General features: G+C 35.7%; 1 protein-coding gene across 1 annotated transcript in view; it reads right to left on the bottom strand.

The window, feature by feature from the left end:
- Positions 1 to 23,433, bottom strand: part of DIAPH2 (diaphanous-related formin 2) — a 174,752-nt gene that overhangs the window by 86,018 nt on the left and 65,301 nt on the right. Inside the window, exons 20-21 of the mRNA XM_009881778.1 lie at positions 17,198 to 17,299; positions 8,099 to 8,338 (exon numbers count right to left, since the gene is read on the bottom strand). Of these exons, the coding sequence (XP_009880080.1) occupies positions 8,099 to 8,338; positions 17,198 to 17,299 (342 nt within the window). The remainder of the gene's footprint in view (positions 1 to 8,098; positions 8,339 to 17,197; positions 17,300 to 23,433) is intronic.

Genomic DNA, 23,433 nt, shown 5'->3' with positions numbered 1-23,433 from the left:
TGCAAATGAAACAAATTATTTAAAAAAATGAAATTTCTCCAATTCTTTATAACTTAGGACTACAAAGCAAAGTTAACTCTATGCTGTATTTTTTCAAACAATAATTATGCTGATCTGAAATAAACTAGTCTTCTTGAAAGTGATAAGACACTCTCTTCTTCACTAGCTTAAGTGCATTAACTCCTACAATCAGTTTGGTATTTTAAAAAAAATAATTCTGAAATAGTTGTTAAAATACAGGGCTAGTAGGAAATCTCCAAGTAAACACAGACACTTGTGGCTAAATCCCGTGTACATGTGCAAAGGAATATCATGAACTTGAATGAATGAGAAAATGAATTTAAGTCCATATTTAGTTTCTCCATTTTCAAAGAATGAATGTACGAGTTGACTGAAGATTTAGGGGAAGTAGAGTTCACCCCTTCCTTACAAAGGCAATAGAGAGAGTAGGTGTGTGCAAGAGTTTGAGACGCGTACTTCACTTTTCACACAGAATTAGTATTACAAGTATATCTGTAAAGATTTGTTTTAACCGCATTTTACTAACTCATCTCGTACAGTTCTTACACAGAAGCAAGCTACAATATACACAACAAATGAAATCAGGGATTTGTTTAAGAAGAATACATAAATGTGTGTGTAAAATCTCCTATTTGTTTTCTCATTCTCTAAATCACTAGAAGTTCTAATTCTATAATCCTCCTGACAGGCTTGCCATCGATGTTCAATTTAATACAGGCCTTTCAGCTTTAAGGATTACCCTGTTAAGAATAAACGAGTGCAGTTGAAAAACAGGCTTTTAAAAATATAAGGTATTTAGGCAATTAAGAATGCAATTTAATTCATACCAATTCGGTGATTGAAGACTAAACAATGCTCAGTAATGGTATGCAGTTAAAAGGTTTTAATGTGTTACATACATAGAAGTTTTTCCAACTTGAAAAAAAAAAGTAGATTTAGTAGCTAAACATCTGCATGGTAAAAAGAAATTGCATTTCAATTTGTCTGTGAACAAGAACTGTGGGATTTGCAGTCTTTGATCTCTCTGACATCATCAAGTAGATAAAGCATTTTTTTCTAAATGGACAAATTTATTTTGCCTTCAGATTACAACAGAAACAGGTTTTGTCGCCAACAGTAACTTCATATTAACAAGACTTAATACTAGCACCTGCTGAGTTATTTAAAACCTGTAAACAGTCATTCCAATCTTAAATGACTGTGTCAAATTTACTACTTTGGCCCAATCAGAAAACACGTCTCAGCTACATTCAACCAGATTTGGTTTTCAATACCTAGGACACACAACGCTTAACATTTAGCTCTGTTTGATCTTTAGAATCAATATATATGCTTTAAACATCAAGTTCTAAGCCTACTAATATAATAAGAAGATAAGGAAGATAGGTGTTTCTTCAGTGTAGTTTAGCAGATATTATTTAAACATAAAAATAGAAATGAACGCTACGAACTGGAATGGTACCAGCACAGCTGTGTCTTCACACTCTCTTTATTCACAGAGTACACTTGTAGTCAAGGTAAGGTTTTTTGTCTCCTCTCTCTTTTTATTCTTGGGTACAATTTAACATTTTTGACTTCATGGAAAAGACAATTACGTGTATTTCGAATTAATAATTCGTACTTTTAAAAAGTGAAATTTGTTTTTCTTACATCCAGTGAAGTGTCCCTTGTTGCAGTTGATGACCCCTGTCTCTCGTTCTTTTGCTGTACACTTGTCTAAAAAGCCTGGCTCCCCCTGTACAGGACCTTATTTGGTACTGGAAGGTTGCTACAGGGTCCCCCCCAAAACCTTTGTTTCTCTGGGCTGGACAAGGCCAGTTCCATCAGCCTCTCCTGCTCCAGCAGCCCCTGACCAACTTGGTGGTCCTCCACTGAAGCTTATCAACAAGAAAGCTCCTTTCGTATGGAACACTGAACACTATGCTCCACATGCAACCCATCAAACACCGAGTTGAGAGCAAAACAAGTCACTACCCATGATCTCTTGCCTATGCCCCTATCAGTAAAGCCCAGGATGCTGTCAGCCTTCATTGCTGCCAGGGCACATCACCGACTCGTTTTTCTCCACTGGGACAGACCCCTGGTGGTATGCAGAGTTGCTTCCCACTCTCAAGACAACACCTCTGCAGCAGTTTAAGCCTGTCCCAAGCGCAGGATTTTGTGTGCAGCACATCACAATATCACCGTGCTAAGTACAAAATCAACTTTACAACAATAATACTGCCCTTCAGCATAAAGCTAAGTTTTCCTTCCATAAGCAAGAGCTCTGGAAAAGGGCGAGTTTAAGATGGTAGGCTTAAACACAGAATACGCTTAGTGCCTCTGTTACGTTAAAAGATTAGTGAACAGAAAATCAAGGCTTACTATCTAGTTTCTCATCAAAAGACTACTATTTAAAGAAAACCAACAAATGTCAGGTAGCTGATGTGTAGTCAATGTCTTCTCAATGAAAGAAACATCTTATTGGAGTTAGCAGACTATGAGCAAAACATCGGGGGAGGGATATCATTAGTTGTCCCCCCTTCTCATTCCTTGCACTTTTACTTGGTACTTTCACAGATGATAAATGAATCTAAAATTTAATATTTTAAAGTATGATGGCTCTTAAATATATCTTACAGACAATTCAATCAGAAAAACATTCTTCAATGAAACATTCTACAGGTTCTAAATTCCAAGTGATATTATGGGTTTGCATGGGAGCAAAAAGAAACAATGACATCCATTTTACAGTCTTATGAAGCGTTCCAGTCTCCCAACTGTAGGTACAGATGGGCATCGGCCAGTGCAAAAGAAAAGGGGGACTGTACAAAGGATTGCACCTTTAGTAGTAGCCAGAATTTCCTTGCTAGCGGCCTCGATATGTTTAACGAAAACCAAAACCAAATAAAATGGGTTAAAAAAAAAAGATTTTGCTTCCTACCTAGTTTGTACTGGAACACAAGTGTGTGAACCCTAAAAAAACCCTGCCTTTCAAATGTTTTTGCATATACTCATCCTTTTAATTCTCAAAGCATTACCATATTAGAGAAGACATAATAGTTCCCTGACTTGGTATACCAACAAAACTCACCAACAGTAATGGAATTCCACATTTGGAAAACAAATAATTGCTTTACTTCTACATCTTCTGTAGTGTTAACACACTGCAACATAAAAGCTTTTATAGAACAGCACCTGTATATATCACATCGGTGAATCATTAACAATGCTTGTCACTGACTTAACATTTTTGAAATTTATTTATTTTTAAAGACAACACTAACACTACAGTGTTAAAATTTTTAAATATAGGTTTTGATTCTACAGCCTTTCTTTCTCCGAGAGACAGAATTTGGGAATAACACATTAAGCCAAAAAAAACACAAAACCAAGCCACTAGATCAGCATAGGATTCAGAAAGCAGCTTCCCACTGAATGTTGAAGCATCAATTTATATGGTCAATACTATCAGATTCATTGCTTGGGAAAGGATTAAAGAATAATATACAGAGAACATAATACTCACAGCACACCCATTCAAATCAAGTAATTTCCAGAGTAAGACATTTAGATCTGTAGCTCAGAAATAACATCGATATAACAAAATCTCCTTTACATGCAGTTATCTTGGTAAATCATTTAAAACGTGCAAACCACACCATAACCCACTTCCAGAATTATTTATTTATTTATTTTAATGGGTACTTTTGGATTAAGTTTTCAGGTGTGAGGGGTAAAAGTGACAGCAAATGTAAAGAAAATTTTAACTACCACTAGATCGACATTTGACTATTATAGCTATAAAAAAAGCTTTCTATTGCTTTTTATAAGATTATATAACTTTTCCTACCCTAGAAATCTTTCCCACCTTAATAGAAAAGGGGCTGGTAGACAATTAATAAATGTACACTGGTCGGTAATAGTTAAACCAGATAACCAGCTCATCTTGTACAATTTGCACTATGAACAAGTAGTAACATAATATTACTTACTACATAAAATCTACATTGATCCAGCCAGAATACTACAAAAGCTTTATCAAAACAAAAAGATGTCTGCTGTTAGTCATTACATTAATACACCACAAAAAGAACAGAAGCTGTACCCTACGTCTGCCTAAAGCAGACCTCTTTTCTTTCAATTAAATTTCTGTCTAGCATAACTTTACAGAAATATGAGGGTTCTCCTGTCCTGGCTAAGAGATAGCAATTGCTGCAGTAGGGTCCAGAATAGCAGTTGCATCATTCGTAAACATTAATCAAACACAACAACTGGTAAAGATTGACCTTTAGTGAATTACTACAGCAGCCTCTCTGAACTTTACAATTCTTTCTGCCATATTTATATTTGCACAGAGCATTTAACACTTAGGCAACCATGAATGCTGTAGTGCATACATCAGAGTAGCTGCTACTGCTTGCCAGTCTTGATACAGCACATGACTTCTAATGTTGGTCCTCTCTTCCTTGAACAAAATTAAGTTCTCTGGCTTCTGCCAAAGGTTGTTTATCGTAAATCCTTTATTTTTCAATAATATCATGCACTGTAATATAACATTCAGAAAGATAATCTGTTTTCAAGGATTTGCAATTACTGTTCAGGCATTCGCTTTTAGCGATGACCAACAGCTTTGAATTTATGCTTTCTTTTCTTTATAATGTTTTATTAAAAGGTGTTACACAGTAACAGATTTCTGTGTACAAGATGATCAGCTCTGTTTTAAGAATATTTATTTTACAAAACCAAACATTTACCCCAGATCAATACCTGCTTTTTTTCTTTTCATTTTTTGGATCATATAATGTAAGTACTACATCTACTAAACAGACAATTTTAAGATTGTTCAAGGATTAAAAAAAAAAAAAAAAAAATAATCAATACAAAACCCAGGTTTTATTGAAAAGTTAATTCATCACAGTAGGATACCTCATCATTAAAACAACTCTGCTTTCTATGTGTATTCTGCACATAGAAATATGTACACATGGACATGTGTTCATCCTTGCTGACAGCTGGCTCAAAAACCAAAAAATTAAAAGCTCTCATGATAAGCAGAAAGTCCATTGATGTTAAAGATAGTTTCAGTCACTGGTCTAAAAAAGAAAAAACCTACACACTAAAAACTTAGAAACATCAAGCCTTTACAAATCATTGATCTAATATGCACTCGTTTGATTCCCCTTTTCCTAGTATGTTTTCTGGTTATTTTTTCTGAGACTTAAATCCTTGTCTTTGGGCAAAACATGAACACACTGTAAAGAACAACTAAAAACTAACATGAGTCAGGTCAGCTAGATTTATTATAAATTCTGATAACTGATAAAGTCTTTACAGAACAAGAATATTCAGAGGAAAACACTTATGTAATTTATATTTCACTTTGTCCCATCAAGTATCTTATAGTGAGTCACCAAAAAAAGTCCAAAAAATGAGACAAAGAAATGCCCAACATTTTAGAACACTAAGACCGCATGGTCTCGTCTCCTATTGAAGCTGTTCTTCCTTTAGGCAAGTAACGTTTAGAACTGGTAAGAAATTCTTCTCCTCTTTCTAAAGTTTCTTAAAAAAAAAGTAGCAGGTTTTATGGCAAACAAAACAAAAAATTAGGATAAAGTTTCTTTGGCACATTAAATATGACTTTAATATAACAATGTACTTGAGGCTATAGAAGAGTAACTTCTAAATTGTAACATACTATTGCTTATCATGGTTTGACACATGAAAATAAACAGTGAAACAGTGCAGAAAGTGTTTCACAAAATATTAAAATAAGTTAGTAATTTTTATGCTTCACAGGTATTCTATCAAAATACAAAATGCTGCCAAGTTCCTCTTGAAAAGCTTGAAGACTGAAATACCTTCCCTAGGAGAAGAAATAGACACTTGAAAATTATTCAAGGAAGACCTCTCCTATAGTGAAAGAGCCTTCTCAAATTGCCACCACACAAAAAGAATTTAAATAAAATAAAATTTTTTCAATGTTCACACAGCCTTCAAATTTTAGTAGCATCCATATGCCCCACAGAGCAAAAACGTGTAAGCCATGTGACACTGGCAAACAAACTGCTACCTTGTTCTTGCTGTTAAATGTCATTTATTTCTCTTATTGCTTTTTTCAGGAAGAAAATATAAATTAGAAATTCTAATTCACAGCAAGATTTCAATAAACAGGACAATACACTCACCCTACCATGCTTACACACACAGAAGTTTTCTTTTTCACAGCGAAGGCAAATTACCGACCAATAATACTAAGTTTTGAGCCTGCCTGAATAATGGAATAAAGCTTGTAAGTGGCTGTAGACAGATATTAAATCTGGTGCTTATAAAAAATATTGCCACCTGATATAATTTAATATTTTGTACTATTCACAACAGTTAAAGGCTTGTCAGACTGTACACTTAGTTAACAACACAAAGTCAGTAAAGCCATCTTACTATTTTGGGTGGAAAGTGGGAGGGCAGAATTTGCAAGCTATTAAACAAGGAAACCAAATACAATAATGAGTTTAAAATAATCAATGCATAAAGAGAGTCATTACCCAAATGTAAATTTAGATTCTTAACAGTAATTAAAAAAAAATCCATTACAAATACTAACTGTTTAAGTACCTCATTTATAAAATTAAACACCAATGCAGTAGAGGGTTAATTCTATAAATATGATACTGAAGAATAAGTACAGGTACAAAACCTTCCCTCAGAAATAACTTTCTTGAAAACAAAAAAAAAAGTTAATCAACAGCTTTTGTTTCCGAGGGCAAGGATGAATTCAATAGTCAGATTTTTGTCTCAGTGATTCTAAATGGAATTTAGCTGTAAGCACAGATAGCTACGCTTCAGCAATTATTCAGTTCAGTAGAGAAAAATTTGCAGGATTAGTCAATCTACATTAGCTGTGTCAACATCTGTGGGATGTGCATTGACATCAATTCATAAATTTATTACCTGGAGTGCAAGAATACCTTCTCAAATCTACGATATGCTACAGTACCATTCATGCACTCATTTCCCCTCCCCTTCATTAACAAGTAGTTTACCACTTAAAACATTAAATTCCCTTTATATTCCACTACTACTGAAAAGAAAACACAGCACTAGATTTATAAAAAAATCCTTCAAATTGGCTACTCTTTAAAAAAGCTACTAAAGAATGAACCTATTTCTCAGGTGATGGTTTTTATTTTACCAAAAGTTAGCAACATCTTCATATTAAACTACAGCAAGCTGAGTCTTTCTCTCCTGAAATATGTCGGATCAGACTTGCTGTGTATTTGAAATGTTATTTCCCCCCTAAGGCTAAATCTCCTTCAGGAACACATCAGGTTTCCTCATGGTGCCCAAAAAAGGGACTCGAACACTGGACCCTCTGATTAGACCAAAAAAACAAACAAACAAAAAAAACCAACAAAAAAACCTTACAAATTCCTCTGCAAGATTTATGGTAACATTTCTTTTTTTAAAATCTGTTTACAAACATTGCATCCCCTTATTTTAAAGATACTTTCAAAGGTCCTTCCCAAACCGAGACAGTCAAGTTCAGATTAGTGCCTTACACACATTTTACCATATAAATAAACAAGCACTGCACATAAAATTCTGACTGGTAAAGATTCTGAAGTTCTCCTTGCACCCCACATTTTGCCATCACAACTGAAGTTAAACCTAGAATAACAATGTCCATCTTTAATCCCATATACTTATTTCAGTGACATTGCTTGATGGATAGCTGGGTAGAAGATGGAAAGAAAGACTAGTAACTAGAGCTATTTAACATATTCTGAGGTCTATGTGTATTCTATTTAAAAGATAATAGTTGAACAAATTCAGATCGAAAAAGCTGTTCTACTTGTACAGTCCAGAAAGACTCAGAACAGACTTACGATTAAACAGCTGCCTTAGATCGCCATTGCGCCAAATAAAACAGCTATAACAGGGGACCAACTTAGAAATGTTTACTCTGTCTACCGACTATTAAAAAGGAGGTGCAGTCAGCAAACTACAGTGATTGAATGTTTTTCCCTATTTAGAGTACTTTCTCATGTGTTGCGAGTTTCATGAATCTGCACTTACAAGTTTTATAGCTTTATCTTACCTTGCAAAGAAAACTGATGTTAAAACCGAGAGACTGTGCGTTTCTGGAGCCAGAGTTCATGTAGTTTCCAAGGAACAGCACTAACTCTAAAAGCTTACTGAAGCTTTCACTCTTCTTCATCTCCTCACAAGCCAGTGTAACTGCCATAATGTCAGGTTTGATGTTGTTCACGTGCTCTTCAAACATAAGCCTGAAGAGGATACCATTGAGACGTGACCGCAACATTTTCACTGAACTCATCTACAAAAAAAGAGACATTAAATCAGAACACAAAAAACCAAAAATCTTATTTACATGAAATAGTTTATACTAAAAAACAGTATTATGCACTCAGCAAGAATACAGTTTCTCTATGTTTGCACTGCCTATCTTCTATTTCCAGGAATCCATACTTGTCCACTGGTGTTTTTCCCCAAACCATACACTTTGCCTGAAAAAAAATTCAAAGAAGCAACATTTTGAAAATAAGAGTGCTTTGTGTTACCAAACTATTTAACTTGTGAATTCCAAAGTCACTGGCAATAAATGCACGCTGCCTAAAACCCTTCCTCCCAGCAACAGAAACATAAGCCAGTTCCACCAGTTAACAAGAACTGACCATCAGCCTGAAGGTACATGTTGCAAACATTTTGTCACATCTCTCAGAATCTTCAGAATCTTCAGAATCTTCAGAATCTTCAGAATCTTCAGAATCTTCAGAATCTTCAGAATCTTCAGAGTTGGAAGGGACCTCTAGAGATCACCCAGTCCCACTCCCCTGCTAAAGCAGGACTGCCCAGAACACATCGCTCAGGACAGCATCCAGGCAGGTTTGGAAAGTCTCCAGAGAAGGGGACTCCACCCCCTCCCTGGGCAGCCTGTGCCACTGCTCTGTCACCCCAACCGTAAAGAAGTTTTTCCGTGTGTTGGAACGGAACTTCCTATGTTCCAACTTGTGCCCATCGCCCCTCGTCCTGTCACTGGGAACCACCAAAGTCTCCAGTGAAGTTACCTTTGAACTCTGCTATTTCCCAATTTCCTAAAAGTAAGCTTCTCGGTTTTTCTTCCTTTAGAAATGGTACAACAATGTCTCAAAGTGTGTGTGCCGATACCAGCACAAACACAAACAGCTACACTTCAGTTGGATTAAGCTAAAGAATTATGCTTCCCCGTTTTCCATTCTCTTACTGAGCCGACACACAGGTCTCAGCTTGCTTGGGGTCCCTGGCAGAGTAACAGCAGAAAAAGACAATGAATTCTTAGGGACCCCTGTGGAAGGACATAGGAATATCTAAGCAAGTTGGAGACACAGATCAAGCTCACTAGGCAGATACTTAAATAAACCCAGGTCACATTAGTACTATTGTTCATGAAATATTTTCTCCCATTGTACTGATGTGAGCTGTTAATTGTGATATTTACAGGTCACATCAGTGCTACATCTAACAAGGTGTTTGGTTTTGCAGATTTTCATTTTAATTAAAATGAAACCCAAACTGAGTTTTTTTCAGTTATTATCTACACTTATATCAAGTTATAAAATAAATAATATGAATCCTACCAGTATGGATAGCTGGTATGTTAAAGATACATTACGATATATATTTGCTCCTCAGACTTTTCAAGTTCACACTATCAAAAAGCCCCAATCTGTGTATCCCAAAGAATAAACAGATTCAGGAGACTGATAAAGAGGTTTTGGCTTAAATTCATGACAGTAAGTTCTGTATAAAAAAGCAACATACCCAGAGACACTGAAATAAGGATATACTTCTGGTACACTCGTTCAGTTCTGATCCCATGACATCATGTTTTGTCAGCAACATACTGCCTGCTTTTCAACCTCTGGTCCTTTTGTCCTTACAAATTTTGTAAGACTACTGCCCAAGATACTATCACCTTTATGTTCCATATACTTTGCAAAAGACAGTATAGGACTAATTCCTTCCTTATCTGACAAAAAGAAGGGAGGTTATAAATCACAGCATTGTAACATGGTAAATGACTGAGATACTGAAAACTGTCTACAACAGTGATTCATTAGTTTAAATCCCAAGGACCAATTTCATCAGACTAGCTACCACAATATGTCCACGTCTTTTGTATTTTGCACGAGCGATCAGTAATATTTCCTCCTACTTAGCAGTGGAGATATTCACAAGATATTTAAATTTAAGAGAAATATATGTACTGAAAATTTTTAATCCCTTTAAAAATTTTCATTTAAATGCAAGAGTGATTACTTTTCAAACCTAACTCCTAATTTTAATTAGCAGAATACAGAAAGATTTCTCCCCTAATGTATTCACTACCAATGGTGTTCCTGAAGCACTCCTCGCCCTCAAAGAAAAGCTTTGTTATGTGACAAATCACAGATCTTGGCTATCAAACCAGAAAGATTTTTCTGTGCTCTTGTCTGTTGCCCAAAGCTTTACCATGGCTGCTTGAGGAACCACAGTTTTTCTACTGCTGTTATCTACCAGACAGCTACCAGAAGCCACAGCACTAACTTTCACAGGAAAGACTTGGGTGGCCTGAAAATAATTATCAATTCCTACTAAAATGAACATAAAGATGAAGGCACTCCAGATGGTCTCCAACAATTCCCCTGAAAATAATTATCAATTCCTACTAAGCGCACTCCAGATGGTCTCCAACAATTCTTATGATCAGACTGGAATAAGGAGAAGGAAAGGGTCAGAAAAGAAGCATTTTAGCATAACTTGCCATCTTTTTTTAGTTATCTTCATTGTCACAAATTTCTCTGTGAGCCTCTATAAGCCAACATCATGCAGTCTTGAAACATTATTTTTCTAATCATTCGGCATTTCAGAGATCACATACTGAAAACATCTGCCTTGAAAGGATCTACCCTTCCCTGAGCTGCAGTAGATGGAAATTTAAGTTAATCACATAACTTGCTTTAACTTTTGTAGAACAATCTCCAATTACTGATGTTACTCAATATGGCACAGAAAAAGAGTCGTCAAAAGCTTTAGACCCTGAAAAGAGCACAACAAAACATATATAAGCCAACAGAACAGTGTGACTTAAATATTTGTGAAGAATAATCCTTTACTTCAGCCAATTTGTACTTTCTTTCTTTAATGCTGTAAAGTGTCATGGAACACTGACCTTTTATTTGCTTTGCAAGGTAGTTTGACTACCAAACCAGCAGTAAGTTTTAATTTCATTTTCTGATCTGCATATTTTAGAAGAGTTGTTTTAAGTGGGTTGTTTTGGATACGTTATGCTCTTTATGTATCAATAGAAGATGACCACAAATGCAATTTACTTCCTCCTTCCCTACCCTGCCCCAGTTTCTCTTTCATATGCATGTTTCTAAATACACGTGTTCAATGGCTGATAAATGGATTGAACTTAGAGGAATCTTCTGAAAATAGGTAAGCTGCAAAGATTATATTCACTTAGAAAAAGGTTCACTATTCACTTTGAAAAAGATTATATTCACTTAGTCAAACTGCTTATAGCTTACAAAATTAGTGTCAAAGGCATATAAGAAATAACACATTCAAATAGGTGCACGTAACAGCAAGCATGAGCAAGCATTCCACCACAAACAGTTAAAGAAGCAAGAAAATGAGTATTTCTTTTCCAGCTAACTGTGAGCACTGGACTGCATGCCATTTCCCCTTCTGGGCTTTCATAAAGGCCCTTGTCTGATTTCTCTACCTAATCAAGTTCTTTATTCAGTTCTTTATTCTTTATTATCATCATTCAATTTTCAAGCTCTGTATTAAAACTAGGTTCAAAGGTTATTGGAGGAAGAGGCAAAAAGCACAATTAAATTTGCCTCACTTTCTAAGGAAAAGCACTGACAATCCTATAATAGAAATTTGTCAACTTACTCAGGCTCTTACCAATAATATATTAAACAATTGCCCTTTTTTTTCCTAGCAGTGTTCCAGAAAGATTAATTCTTCAGCAGCTCTAAAAATCACAATGAGGCAAAACAAGCGGCAAATAAATTCAATTAAAACAACTGAATGACTCTAAACCAATGCAGGAGCAATAACCTCGTACAAGTCTTGCTGGTTTGTCTACCTCTCAACAAGACCGTTCAGGAGAGCTAACCCTGGCTCTGCAGCAAACAGGGTCGCAAAATCTGCAAGTCTCCACAGCTACTCAGTGAAAGTTATCCCCTTGCATTAACAATGAAATTACTGATAAACAGGTTTTTTTACCACCTGAAGGAAGTTTTGCGGTCACTAGATACCATCAAAAACACCGCTCCCACTTACAGAACACACACCAGAAAGCGAGTTCTTTGGTCAGCTCCAGTCACTTGTTTTGTTGGTTCACTAAAGAGTTATTCATTCAGATTTGCACCACATAATTGTGGGGTGATCTTTTAAAAACTGGTAATATTCCTCTTAAGTAGACTTTAACTCACAGTTGGTGGTAAAGATAAGTGGGTGAAGTTCTCCGAGTTCAAACACCACTAACACTGCAAAAATTTTCTACTTTTTTTTCACTGGTCCTCTGAGTTGACAGGAAAGGGTTGATACTCACTTTCGAGTACAGTTGAGACTTATGCTTTTATAATACTTAAACTGTTCAATTGGCACTGAAATGGAAAGCAAGTACCCTTATTGAAGTTGCAGCTGTTCCCATGACAAAAAAAATAACTCTTAAACACAATTCTTACGTTTAAAAATCAGAGAACATTCGGCCTAGCTTATTTAATGTTATACAACTGATTACATTATTTTTCTTGTTCTACATCAACACTAACTTTTCTTTAGATGAACTTGTGTTGCCTTTTTTGATCCCAGGACGTACCTTCACAAACAGTTCCAAAAACTAATTTGAATATATAATTGATTTTAACATTTCATCTAAATGAAAATCCAATTCTAATTTTCATTTACAGATCAGCTGAATATTAAATTAATCAGACTCATCTAATAAGTTAATCATTTACTAAGTATTTTTTTTCTACACAAATTTTAAACAATTTATTCCAACCTTTATTAAATTTGATGGGCACAGTGATTATCCAATTAACATCTCTTAATAATTAGCATACCTAAATTAACATACAAATAAGGGTATACATTTTAAATATCACTTAACAGAGTCTTTCTGTCATATTCTATTCCTAAACATATTCTTCTTAACATCAAGGTTAAGATTATTATTAATGCAAAACTCAGAAATTAATTCAACACACAGCAAAAAAGGACTCCAGTCAAGTAAGGAGCTTAAGTTCAGCTGCATTTCTTCCACTTTAATGGACTGTTCAATTAAATCAAAACCAGAAACAAAACCAGCATATTCATAGTATTTATCTAGTTCGAAGACTCTAGAAATAAGGAAGAAACACTACCCAGAAGGAAGTGTGAGATTGATACTCATTGTGCAGCCAGTCCATATACAAAGTTAAACAAGACTATCAGTTACATTCGTCCACTTATCAAATTCATACTCGTCTAACCAAGATGAAGCTAAGTGTGCTGCAAAGAATGAAAAAGACTTATTTTTTGCTTTTTTTCTTTACATTACGAAAAAAAGATTTCCACTGTCTTAGATCAGCCTTTTGGTATCTTTAATAATTATACCTTAAATTTATTTTCAGTCTTTCATTTCCAGCAGCATATTAGCATATACCCAAAAAGAAAACGCCATTAGTCAACTACAACCAAAATTAGTGCAAAATGCAAAACCTGATCCTGCCTGTCCTATGCCCCGACAAAATTTCAGACTAGGTGATTAATGAAGTTGCAGACATTAATGAATTTCTCTCATACCACCTTCTGCACAGGGGTGAAACTGAGCAAACTGTTTTATCTACAAAAAAAACCAGCCAGCACATCGTCTCGGCTTAAGCGGTCACATATAGTTACCCCAATTCTTAAAAACCACATGCTTCTGCACAAGGCCAGGAAAAGCAAACAAACCTTGGCAGTAACAGGATAAACTTTAACTAATGCTATTGTACTGCGTCTGCCTGGGATGGAGTGAGCTGTTCTTCATGGCAGCCTGTGCAGTGCTGCATTTGGACTTGTGACCAGAGCAATGCTGTTAACGCACTAACGATTTAGCTATGCCAAACAGTGTTTGCACAGCGTCAAGGCCTTCTCCCCTGCTCAATCTGCACAAGCCAGTGAACAGAGGGGGTGTGCAAGAGGCTGGGATGGGACACAACCAGCCAAATGACCTGAACTAACCAAAGAGATATCCTGTGCCATATAACATCCTGCCCAGTAATAAAGCATGGAGGAGGGAACCCTAAACAGGTTGGTCATCTTTTGCTCAGGAACTGGCGCTACATCAGTCTACACACGTGAGACCGGGAGCGATTGCCTTTGTTTTATTTCTTTGCTCTTCTTTTCTTTCTTTCTTTCTTCTTCCACTTCTCCTTCACTTATGAAACTATTTTATCTCAACCCACGAGTTTTCTCACTTTCACTCTTCCTTTCTTCTTGCCCACCCCACTGGGAGTGGGAAGCAAGTGAGCCTCTGCGCGGTGTTTAGCTGCCTACCAGGGTTAATCCACAAGACCTCTTGTCTGAATAGGTGCTCTTGACTCCTATCTGTTTCTACCTAAAGGGAAGGTACAGAGAAAATGGAACCAGAGGATTCTTGAAGGTGCACAGTGATAGGTGAAGAAGCAAAAAACAAGGTGGCACTGAAGAAATTCTGACTGTATATAAGGAAAACATTGTTGACCACAAAGGTGGCTGAATAATGAATGCAGTGCCACTGTCACGGCTTTCCTCAGCAGAGTGGGAATTTAGTACTACCCACCACAGAGCAGCACAATGGGAGGATGCAGATAAACAGTACACTAATCCAGAAATACCTTTACATAAAAGCTATACAGAGCAGTGCAGCAAAACCAAATGGGGAGAAAGGTTCAAGCAGAAGAGACAAGGTAGGTATGATATTTATAAAAGGGAAACGTGTGGCAAAAGAAGGAACTGAGTTCAGAAAGGATCCAAGTTGTAAAGATCAAGAGTGGAACATTAAGGGACTTAAAACAGTAAAATGGAGAAATATCTGTAGAGTCTTTTATGGTCATTATGCCCAATTTTCTTTATTTCTTTGCTTATGTTAAATAGTTAACTGAATAGAATTCATAGACATCAGATTCTTCATTTGTCCTAATGCCTGCACCTTGCTTGCTTCCATTCTGCGTTTCCCTTACACACATTTCAGATACTCTCCTTGACAAACTCTAAGTACTCTCCTTCTTTGTTTGGCATTATTGATGTAGAAGGGAAATAAGGAAATATTCATCAGTAAATCAGTAACTCCCTGGCATCTTTTGCTCATTGCCATTTCAAAAATAGGTAGGAAGCGCTGAGTAGACAGGAATTGTTCTGTCCTTCCTTACTTCCTTCCTAGGGATGAAAAGCCCATCTTGTTGTAGAGCTGGAAGTGCTACTGTCATTTCATCACATTGTTTCAGTCACTCTGAAAGCGTGCGTTACGTGACACATAGGGAACAAAGTATTCCTCCAGTGCTTTTACACAGATTTTTAATATACACATATATTCACACACATATATAAAATATAGGATATACAGACATAATGTACCCACGTATATACATACATATATTTATCCATGTATATCAGTAGATATGGATGTTTTCCTATATATATAAGGTATTGTAACTATAGTAATACGAATATTATACTATGCTTACATTTTTTATATATATAGTATGCCATAAGTCCTTTAAGAAAAGCACCAAATATGTATTTATATATATTTTTAGACTGTTACTGATCAATAAATAGACGGTAACGTTTTCCTACTGCAGACCTTGCAGCAAGACTAACATTTCTCACATTTCTACCAAAATTCCTCATCTTTGTTTTGAAATAAAACATTTCGATAACTTTATGCCATTTATTAAAAAAATAAAATCAATAGCCTAAAGTTTTTCAAAAGGTGTAATTGATAGCTTTAATTTTCTAGATCTTCTACAAAAATCTCATTAGGTCAAATTGTGTGTGTCCCCCCCAAAACTGGGCGGGGGGGGGGAAATCACTCAAAAGGCACTTCTGAAGACAAATTAGGGTGAAATCAGAGCTCTTTCAGTAAAAATCTGTTTTCCCTCTTTCCTTTTAAGAGACCTCTATTTCTGTTTTAATATGTTTTAATATATATATCATCATAAAAATCCAGCAAAAGTAAACCTAGCTGCTGTAGAGTTCGGGATAAAATCTAAACACATTACCTCATCGTTATCATCTTTTAAACTGACAAAGTGAAGTGAAAACAGCAACTAATTTGCCTAAGGACTTATCAGGTCTTTGGAAGACCAGAAACAGAAAAAGAGTCTTCCAAGACCTAGCTTAGTACTCAGTATTATACAATCAACTGCCAGCATGTAGTAGGTAACTTATGCAAATCTTCTATTTTCATCTGGAGACAGGTTTAGCCATGATAATACTCGATATCCCTGCTTTTGGAATAGATACACATTGAACACTAATAAAAGCAACAGAATACAATCTACGATTGCAGTTCTAACATGAAGCCACACCTCTTCTAGAGCAGTTTTGCAAGTTTCTAAGTGTTTGCACATATACATATTATATGTATATGCATACATACGTATATGTGTATATACACATGTACACATAAAAATATGTATACACACACGCATTTTGATTTTTAAACAAACGTTAAAACATGACATGATGTATTATGGGCACATTAACTCTTTCAGCTCTTTACAGGTTTTGATACAGCAGAATAAATTTATCAAAGTTGTCAATGCCATTGAGTTAATGGGTCTTCTCTGAACTCTTGGAAATTTAACTGTTTGAACCTAGAGTGTTCTCCACAACTGTTTAATTAACATACAAGAATTGCATACAAGGTAAGACAGTCCAACAAAGGATTTGGTCTAGCACAGAAGTGCCTGTTGCTCTTAATTGCATACTGTAATTCCTTCCAGAAAAGCACCTAATATGTATTTACAGAGATTTTTAGATTGTTACTCATAAATAAATACATGATAACTTTTCCTACTGCAGGACTTTCAAAAACCCTAACCAAGATAATTTAAATACAAAATTTTTCTTTTTAATATATTTCACAAAATAGAACTCTCCAGTTAATTATTGCACTAATACATACCACAACTCCAAACTGTTCTGGCTCAGCAAGATCATTATATTCATCCTTTAATTCGGCTAAGGCATTGAGTTCTTTCTGCTCAGGAAGATTCTTCACTAGGTTCTAAAACAAACAAGGGGGTTATATTAAACTTGTTATATTAAACTAGCTGAGTTCTTAAAATAACACACTTAAAATACCACAACATGGAAATGCATGAAGAAATTAGGGGAAGCTTTTTTCATTTACGCAGCTTTAACACTACATAAACAAACATCAAATCAAGCCAGTAATTATTTAATACAGACATCAGCACTGCTGTTACAGTCTCTAATTTGAAAACTGCCTTCTCAGTATTAAAAAGTTCAACAAAACTCCTTGATACCATCAGACCCTGAAGAATTATACTCTATCTACAATCTTTTTTCCCCCTCATGACTGCATTTTGCTCATTAAATATTAATCAAGAAATAACTGGTCTGTGTAAAACAAGACATAATTACCTAAAAAAAAAATAAAAAAAATCTTTAGACATTCAAAATAGCTGTGCCCAATCTTCATTAAAGAACACTTTACACAAAAAAAAGCAACATCTAAAAATTGTACAAATATTCTGGATGGCAAATATACTGAAACTCAGCAAAAAGCAGAACTTGCTTGAAATCTTATCCATGTCCCCAAAGAAAATCGTATGATTTACTATACGATCTCAACATCTCAAAATACAGATACGCTAAGTGTGTGAAATATTCATATTAAGACTGATGAATACTTTGTTTTAAGAGATATTCAGTAAACATTCAGGCTGTGTGGAAATTTTAATATATACGTTAGTTGAAAACAAAATAATAATGTAACTTCGGGGGAAAAAAAGTATGCATTTACATTCAAGCAAGCTAGCGAGAGTCAACAGGTCTTTTTTTGTTCAAAAAGGTTGATATATCTTAAGATCAAAAAAACAAAGTGAATTAAAATATTATTAATTGATATGATTACACTATGGCTGTCCACACACAGAGGGTGCCCTTTACTTCATTTCCAATCTCCACTCCTTTGTTCATATTAAAGACTTATGACAGGAAAAATCAAGAAAAAAAAAGATTAATATTTTGGATACCGGATATGGGATCCAAAACACTGCAGTAACTTGGAGTAAAATGGGATTCTGTGGAAATCCAAATGGCGTTGAGTTATGGGCAAGCACTAGCCACTGAGGAAATCAAAGGGACTGAGTTGGAGACATTTACCTATATAGAACAGAAGCAGAAATTCCTCCAGATCTAGGTGAACACAGTTTTGAGAGGGTAATTGCCTGACCACACAGTAAAAAGACACAACCTGTTTCTGTATGCTGCGTAATTTATAGACACTTAACATGCATATAGGGGCCAAAGAAGTAGTGCACTTTTGTTATTAACAACTTCTGAGAAATCAACATGAGATTCACTCAACTCCACAGTGCAAAGATTCCTGTATAAAATAACTAAGAAAAACATGCCTTCACAGAGAAATCATTTTTTCTTCCACACAAACACAGTAGTTTGGTATTAAAGAGAAACGGGGTAAGTCCCTGTTCTTCCACAAAAAAAGTTCCTACTTTATGAAGCCACTCTCTGAAACCTGCAGAAGTAAATGGCAGAACCACCATCAGGTTTAAAGGTTTATTTCCAATAAAGTGTCTATGGAATATGCAATTCTATAGCATTTTAATTACAACACAGATTTTAGCAAAGCTACGGTAATGTGCTACAGTTACAAAGATTAAATCTTTTGGTATTTTCTGCAACACCAGTCACAGAAGTAAAACATCTCAAAGTATGATTCTTTAACTTGAAGTTCTTCTGGTTAGGTCATTAGAACATCAGTTCTCCTCCCATGAGAAAAGGTGCGTTGCCATGTGTTCCCATGAGATATGAATAAAATAGGAGGGACGTGCACACTGGCACTATGAGAGAACCGATAACAACTGTTCAGGTCTATGTCACAAAAAGCCTCTGATAAAAAAAAGTTATGTGCCTTTTAAAATCAGAAAAACAGTGCTATAGAAGCATATTTTTTTCCAGATATAAAAATCTTAATGGAAGAAAACTTGTAGTATTAGAGGTACACGTCTTATTTTTAGACCATACCAATCTTGCCATCACTCTTGCAATATTCTTATCCTTTATAGAATTTGATTACTGATCACTCTGCCAGGGTTGATGAAGTAGGCATTAAGATACAACTTTCAGAAAGGCATCAGTCTAATTTGTCAAATTACCAAGTGACAGTTAACTTAATTCTCTAAGCTGAAAGAATTAAACATTCACCCATCTTAATAAGGAAAAACAAAGACAAACAGTCTCATACAAAGTGTTCCTGTTACAGAAAGATATATATTATTTTTTTTTTAAACACTTACACCAGGGAGCTACTGAGTGTCTCAGTGAGCGAAGTTCAATATACTTGACAGAGATAAGCATCAGTTTCATGTGGATGTCATACAATTAAGCTATGGTCTCCTGTCTAAACCTAAGCATGCCTCCTTTCCTATCAAACCCAAAAGCACGTCCCACAAATTTCTACTTTAAAAAAAAAAAGGGGGAAGGATCTGTAAAATGTTCTTGCTCATTTGATTGACTGTTTAATACTGGTAAAGATTAAAGACATGAACAAACTAAGTAACATAATTCTTTTTAACCTATTTTTATTAGGTATACTATTGACCAAACCACGATGTGCTGTCATCAGTTTCACAGGATTTGTCAGAAACGTATATTTCAGTATAAATTAATAAACGTACTGTAAAACATTGTATTTCTGCACTGACGGAAAAAATAAGTGCCTACTACTAAAAACACACTTTTTTTTTTAGCCACGTAACAACAATCTGTTAGCACACTTCTTCATTTCTTTTCCTTCATCCACAGCCCTTTACAGTCTAGAGCTAACAGATCAACTCGTTCTACACTCAGCTTCTCAGAAGGAGAGATTGGCTCTGTTAGCACTGCAGCCTCCCATAAAAATGTTTAAATATGTTTACTTTCATTAATTGTATTGAATAACTGAAAATGAAGCTAAAATCCTTGTCAGCACTGTAGGAAACAGTTTCATAATGTATTCAAGATGATGTGGGTTTAAGTAAAAATAGGGTAAATAAAAATATTTTAACTAAACATAAGTAGTAGTAGCAATCTAAGGCAGAAATTAAGAGGCTGAAACTATCACTCACTACTCACTATCACAATGCCATCAATTCTGCTAAACAAGGTGTTTGGCAACTGTATTTTTACAAGAATTTATCTCAAAGACACACTGGGAATTGAGAATATTTTTTCCGAGAGTGTTTTCCTCACGGAAGAGTTACAACAGTATATAGTCTATCATGTACTCAAACTGATTAATCCAATTAATATCAGGAAGTATTACAACATAAGTTTGAAAAGCAGCAAGAAACGAGGACTTGAGAAGCGTAACTGAAAAAGCACTTTTCGATATGCTCTGTTATGCTATACCCATTTGGCTTTCACCACTTTGGTATTTAGAACAAAGCAGTTTCCACATGTGCATTTTCATAAAGTCCAAATTTTGCCAAGCGTGAAAGAAGGCAAGGTTTGCTTTGCAAAATTTTTCCAATCAGTAGTATTAAAAACTGTTAAACTGGTAAATTAGTTAATAACTCAGAAGATTAGATTAAAAATATACCAGAATAGACTGAATATGAAATAGATGATACAGCCCATTTACTCCAAAACACTTCTAAGAGTATCTTTAGAAACACACCAGGAATGTCTTCTGGGTTATCAACTAAATCCCCCCGCTATGAGAAGCAACTCTGTCACACCGTTCCCTTCAGGAACGAATCAATCTCCAAAGCATCGGTTTTTGAAGATTATAGGCAGTCAAGTTTCTCGACAGCTGCATTCATGATCAATTTATAGACGTGTATTCTGGTGTTAACACTGCCTTTTACTTACGCAACTTCATTTTTCTCCTCAATGCTCACGCACATCGCTCTTCTCCCCATATAGTTATAAGGTAGTCATATCCCCTCTCAGCTATTTATATTGCTAATCTAATCAAGCCAATCTTTTCTGCTTCCTTCTGTAGACTGTTTCTCCATCCCTCAATCATCTTAAGTAGTTTTTAAGTTCAGCTTCTCCATTTTAAATTAATTTTTGAGAAACGTACCAAGTATTTTAGATAAGGTCTTAGAAGTGCATTATTCAAAAGCACAATAATTATCTTCTCTACTGGAAATACTTGACCTGATACACCTTGCAATCACATTTGCCTTTTTTATGGTGTACTGGCTCTCTGGATGAAGTTAATTTTCTCCACAGCAGCCCACATGGCACTGCTTTGACTTGTGACCAAAACAGCGTTGGTAAGACCCCAGTGTTTTAGCTGCTATCGCACAGTGCTTGTGCAGCTTGAGCGCCCCCTCTGCTTCTCCCCCTGCAAGCAGGCTGGGGGGCAATCTGCGCCCCAGCCCTGACAAGCCCACCAGGGCAAGTGCTTGGGACTGGGTGAGGGCTGAGCCACTCCACATGCGGTGACTCCAGTGGTAGCTATACTTGTCCTGTTGAGCACAGACTATTACTTCTCTTCCATCATCTCCAACTGATCAGCAACCATTACAAAATTAGCTTTCAGCATTTTACAATTAACGTGTAAGATCATGACCTTATATTTCAGCATAACATATCAAATCCTATTTCTATTAATCCAGGTCTCAAGATATCTCTGCGTTTGCTGCAGAGATAACTATACCAATACGAAACAATTTTGCATTTGAGATATTGAAGGTGGGTTTTTTCTCCATGTTGATTTTTGATTTTACAATCAAATGATCTGATATCACTGATCAGTAAACAAACTTAAGACTTCTTACTTATTTCCAAATACTACGTATTGTCTGCTTTAGTCTTTTGTCAGAAGACTTACTCAGTGGCCAAAGATAGTATTTTTAGCAAGGTAAATATATATATTGGATATCTTTTGTATTTAATTTTAGGGCCCATACTCAAACCCTATCAATTCTGTGCCGACATGGCCTGAAGCAGGATATCACAGTGAAACACATCAAAGTCAGACTGGAAATATTTTCCCCTCAAATGGGAACTTCCCGAAACATTTCACTGTAGCAATAAAAAAAAATAAAAATCGAGGATTATCCCAAATAAAACATGAACGGGAATTTCAGATATCAAATCTGTATTTTTAGACACGTTGGGTTAGGTAGTAAAAGTCTCAGCATATGACGCTATAAGAAAAATATAGCTGTTTGTAGTGCTGCGAGTCCAATATTTTGAGGTCTATGAGAAAACTGCATCCCTTCCTTTAGAGCCTCAAGAAAACAAAACTCCCGAAATGTAGGGAGGCCTTGGTGACACAAGAAAAATTGCAGAAAAAGGACAGGCAAATTTAATTTCAATAATGTAATTCCATTTACACTCTATGTTTTGCAACAGAGTTATTTTGTTAAGAAACACTCATGTTAAAATTTGAAGTTATGGATTACGTAACTAATGGAGAAGAGACCAGGCAACTCAGTTTAGCCCAGCGTACCTGGAATAACCATTTTCCAAGTCCAAGAAAGGAAGAATAAATTCTTTTAAAGAGTCTTGGTTGGACTGGGACAGGGGTTCAAGTAGGGAACAGGAAAGGAGGAAAATATAAATAGAGGGCCAGTATGTTAGCTAGAATGTGAATGAGTGTACGAAATTAAAATAAACCAATTCAACACCAGTATCATTGCTGTCCTACATCTGTATACAATTTTAGGTTTACACGTTTCTCTGTTGCAGTCTTTCACTCCGCAAAGATCATAAGGGGCCGTCTACACACTCGCTCTCCTCCTACTGCAAGGAAATCGGAAAGGGATGTAAAGAAGTTGTATTCCATATTTTCTTCTCTCCAGCTGAGATATTTTGGGTTCAAAATAAGAACAAACCAGCTTGACAGCAGTCTTGATTTACAGATGGGTTTTAGGTTATAGCAGTATCCTGAAACACTCAGGTCGCTTCACCTATCACTAGTGACAAGCAGAGTTGTTTCCACAAGACAACTGATGAAACTTCATTATCCACTAGCCTAAATCTGGTAAATGCTTGCCTTCAAAACTGAAAAACTAGAATTATCAGAGGTTTCCTCTTGAAAGAGAAGTGTCATAAAGTTGTAGATGCAAAAGTATTTGTGTTAACAGTGTCTTTTAAAGACAGTCTTACTGCTATAATCAAACATATTCAAAAGCAGAGCGAAATTTAAAAAAAAAA

This window comes from Charadrius vociferus, unplaced genomic scaffold (assembly GCF_000708025.1).
Source record: "Charadrius vociferus isolate BGI_N301 unplaced genomic scaffold, ASM70802v2 scaffold472, whole genome shotgun sequence".
Taxonomy (NCBI): Eukaryota; Metazoa; Chordata; class Aves; order Charadriiformes; family Charadriidae; genus Charadrius; species Charadrius vociferus.
This window is presented reverse-complemented; position numbering and strand designations above follow the sequence as displayed.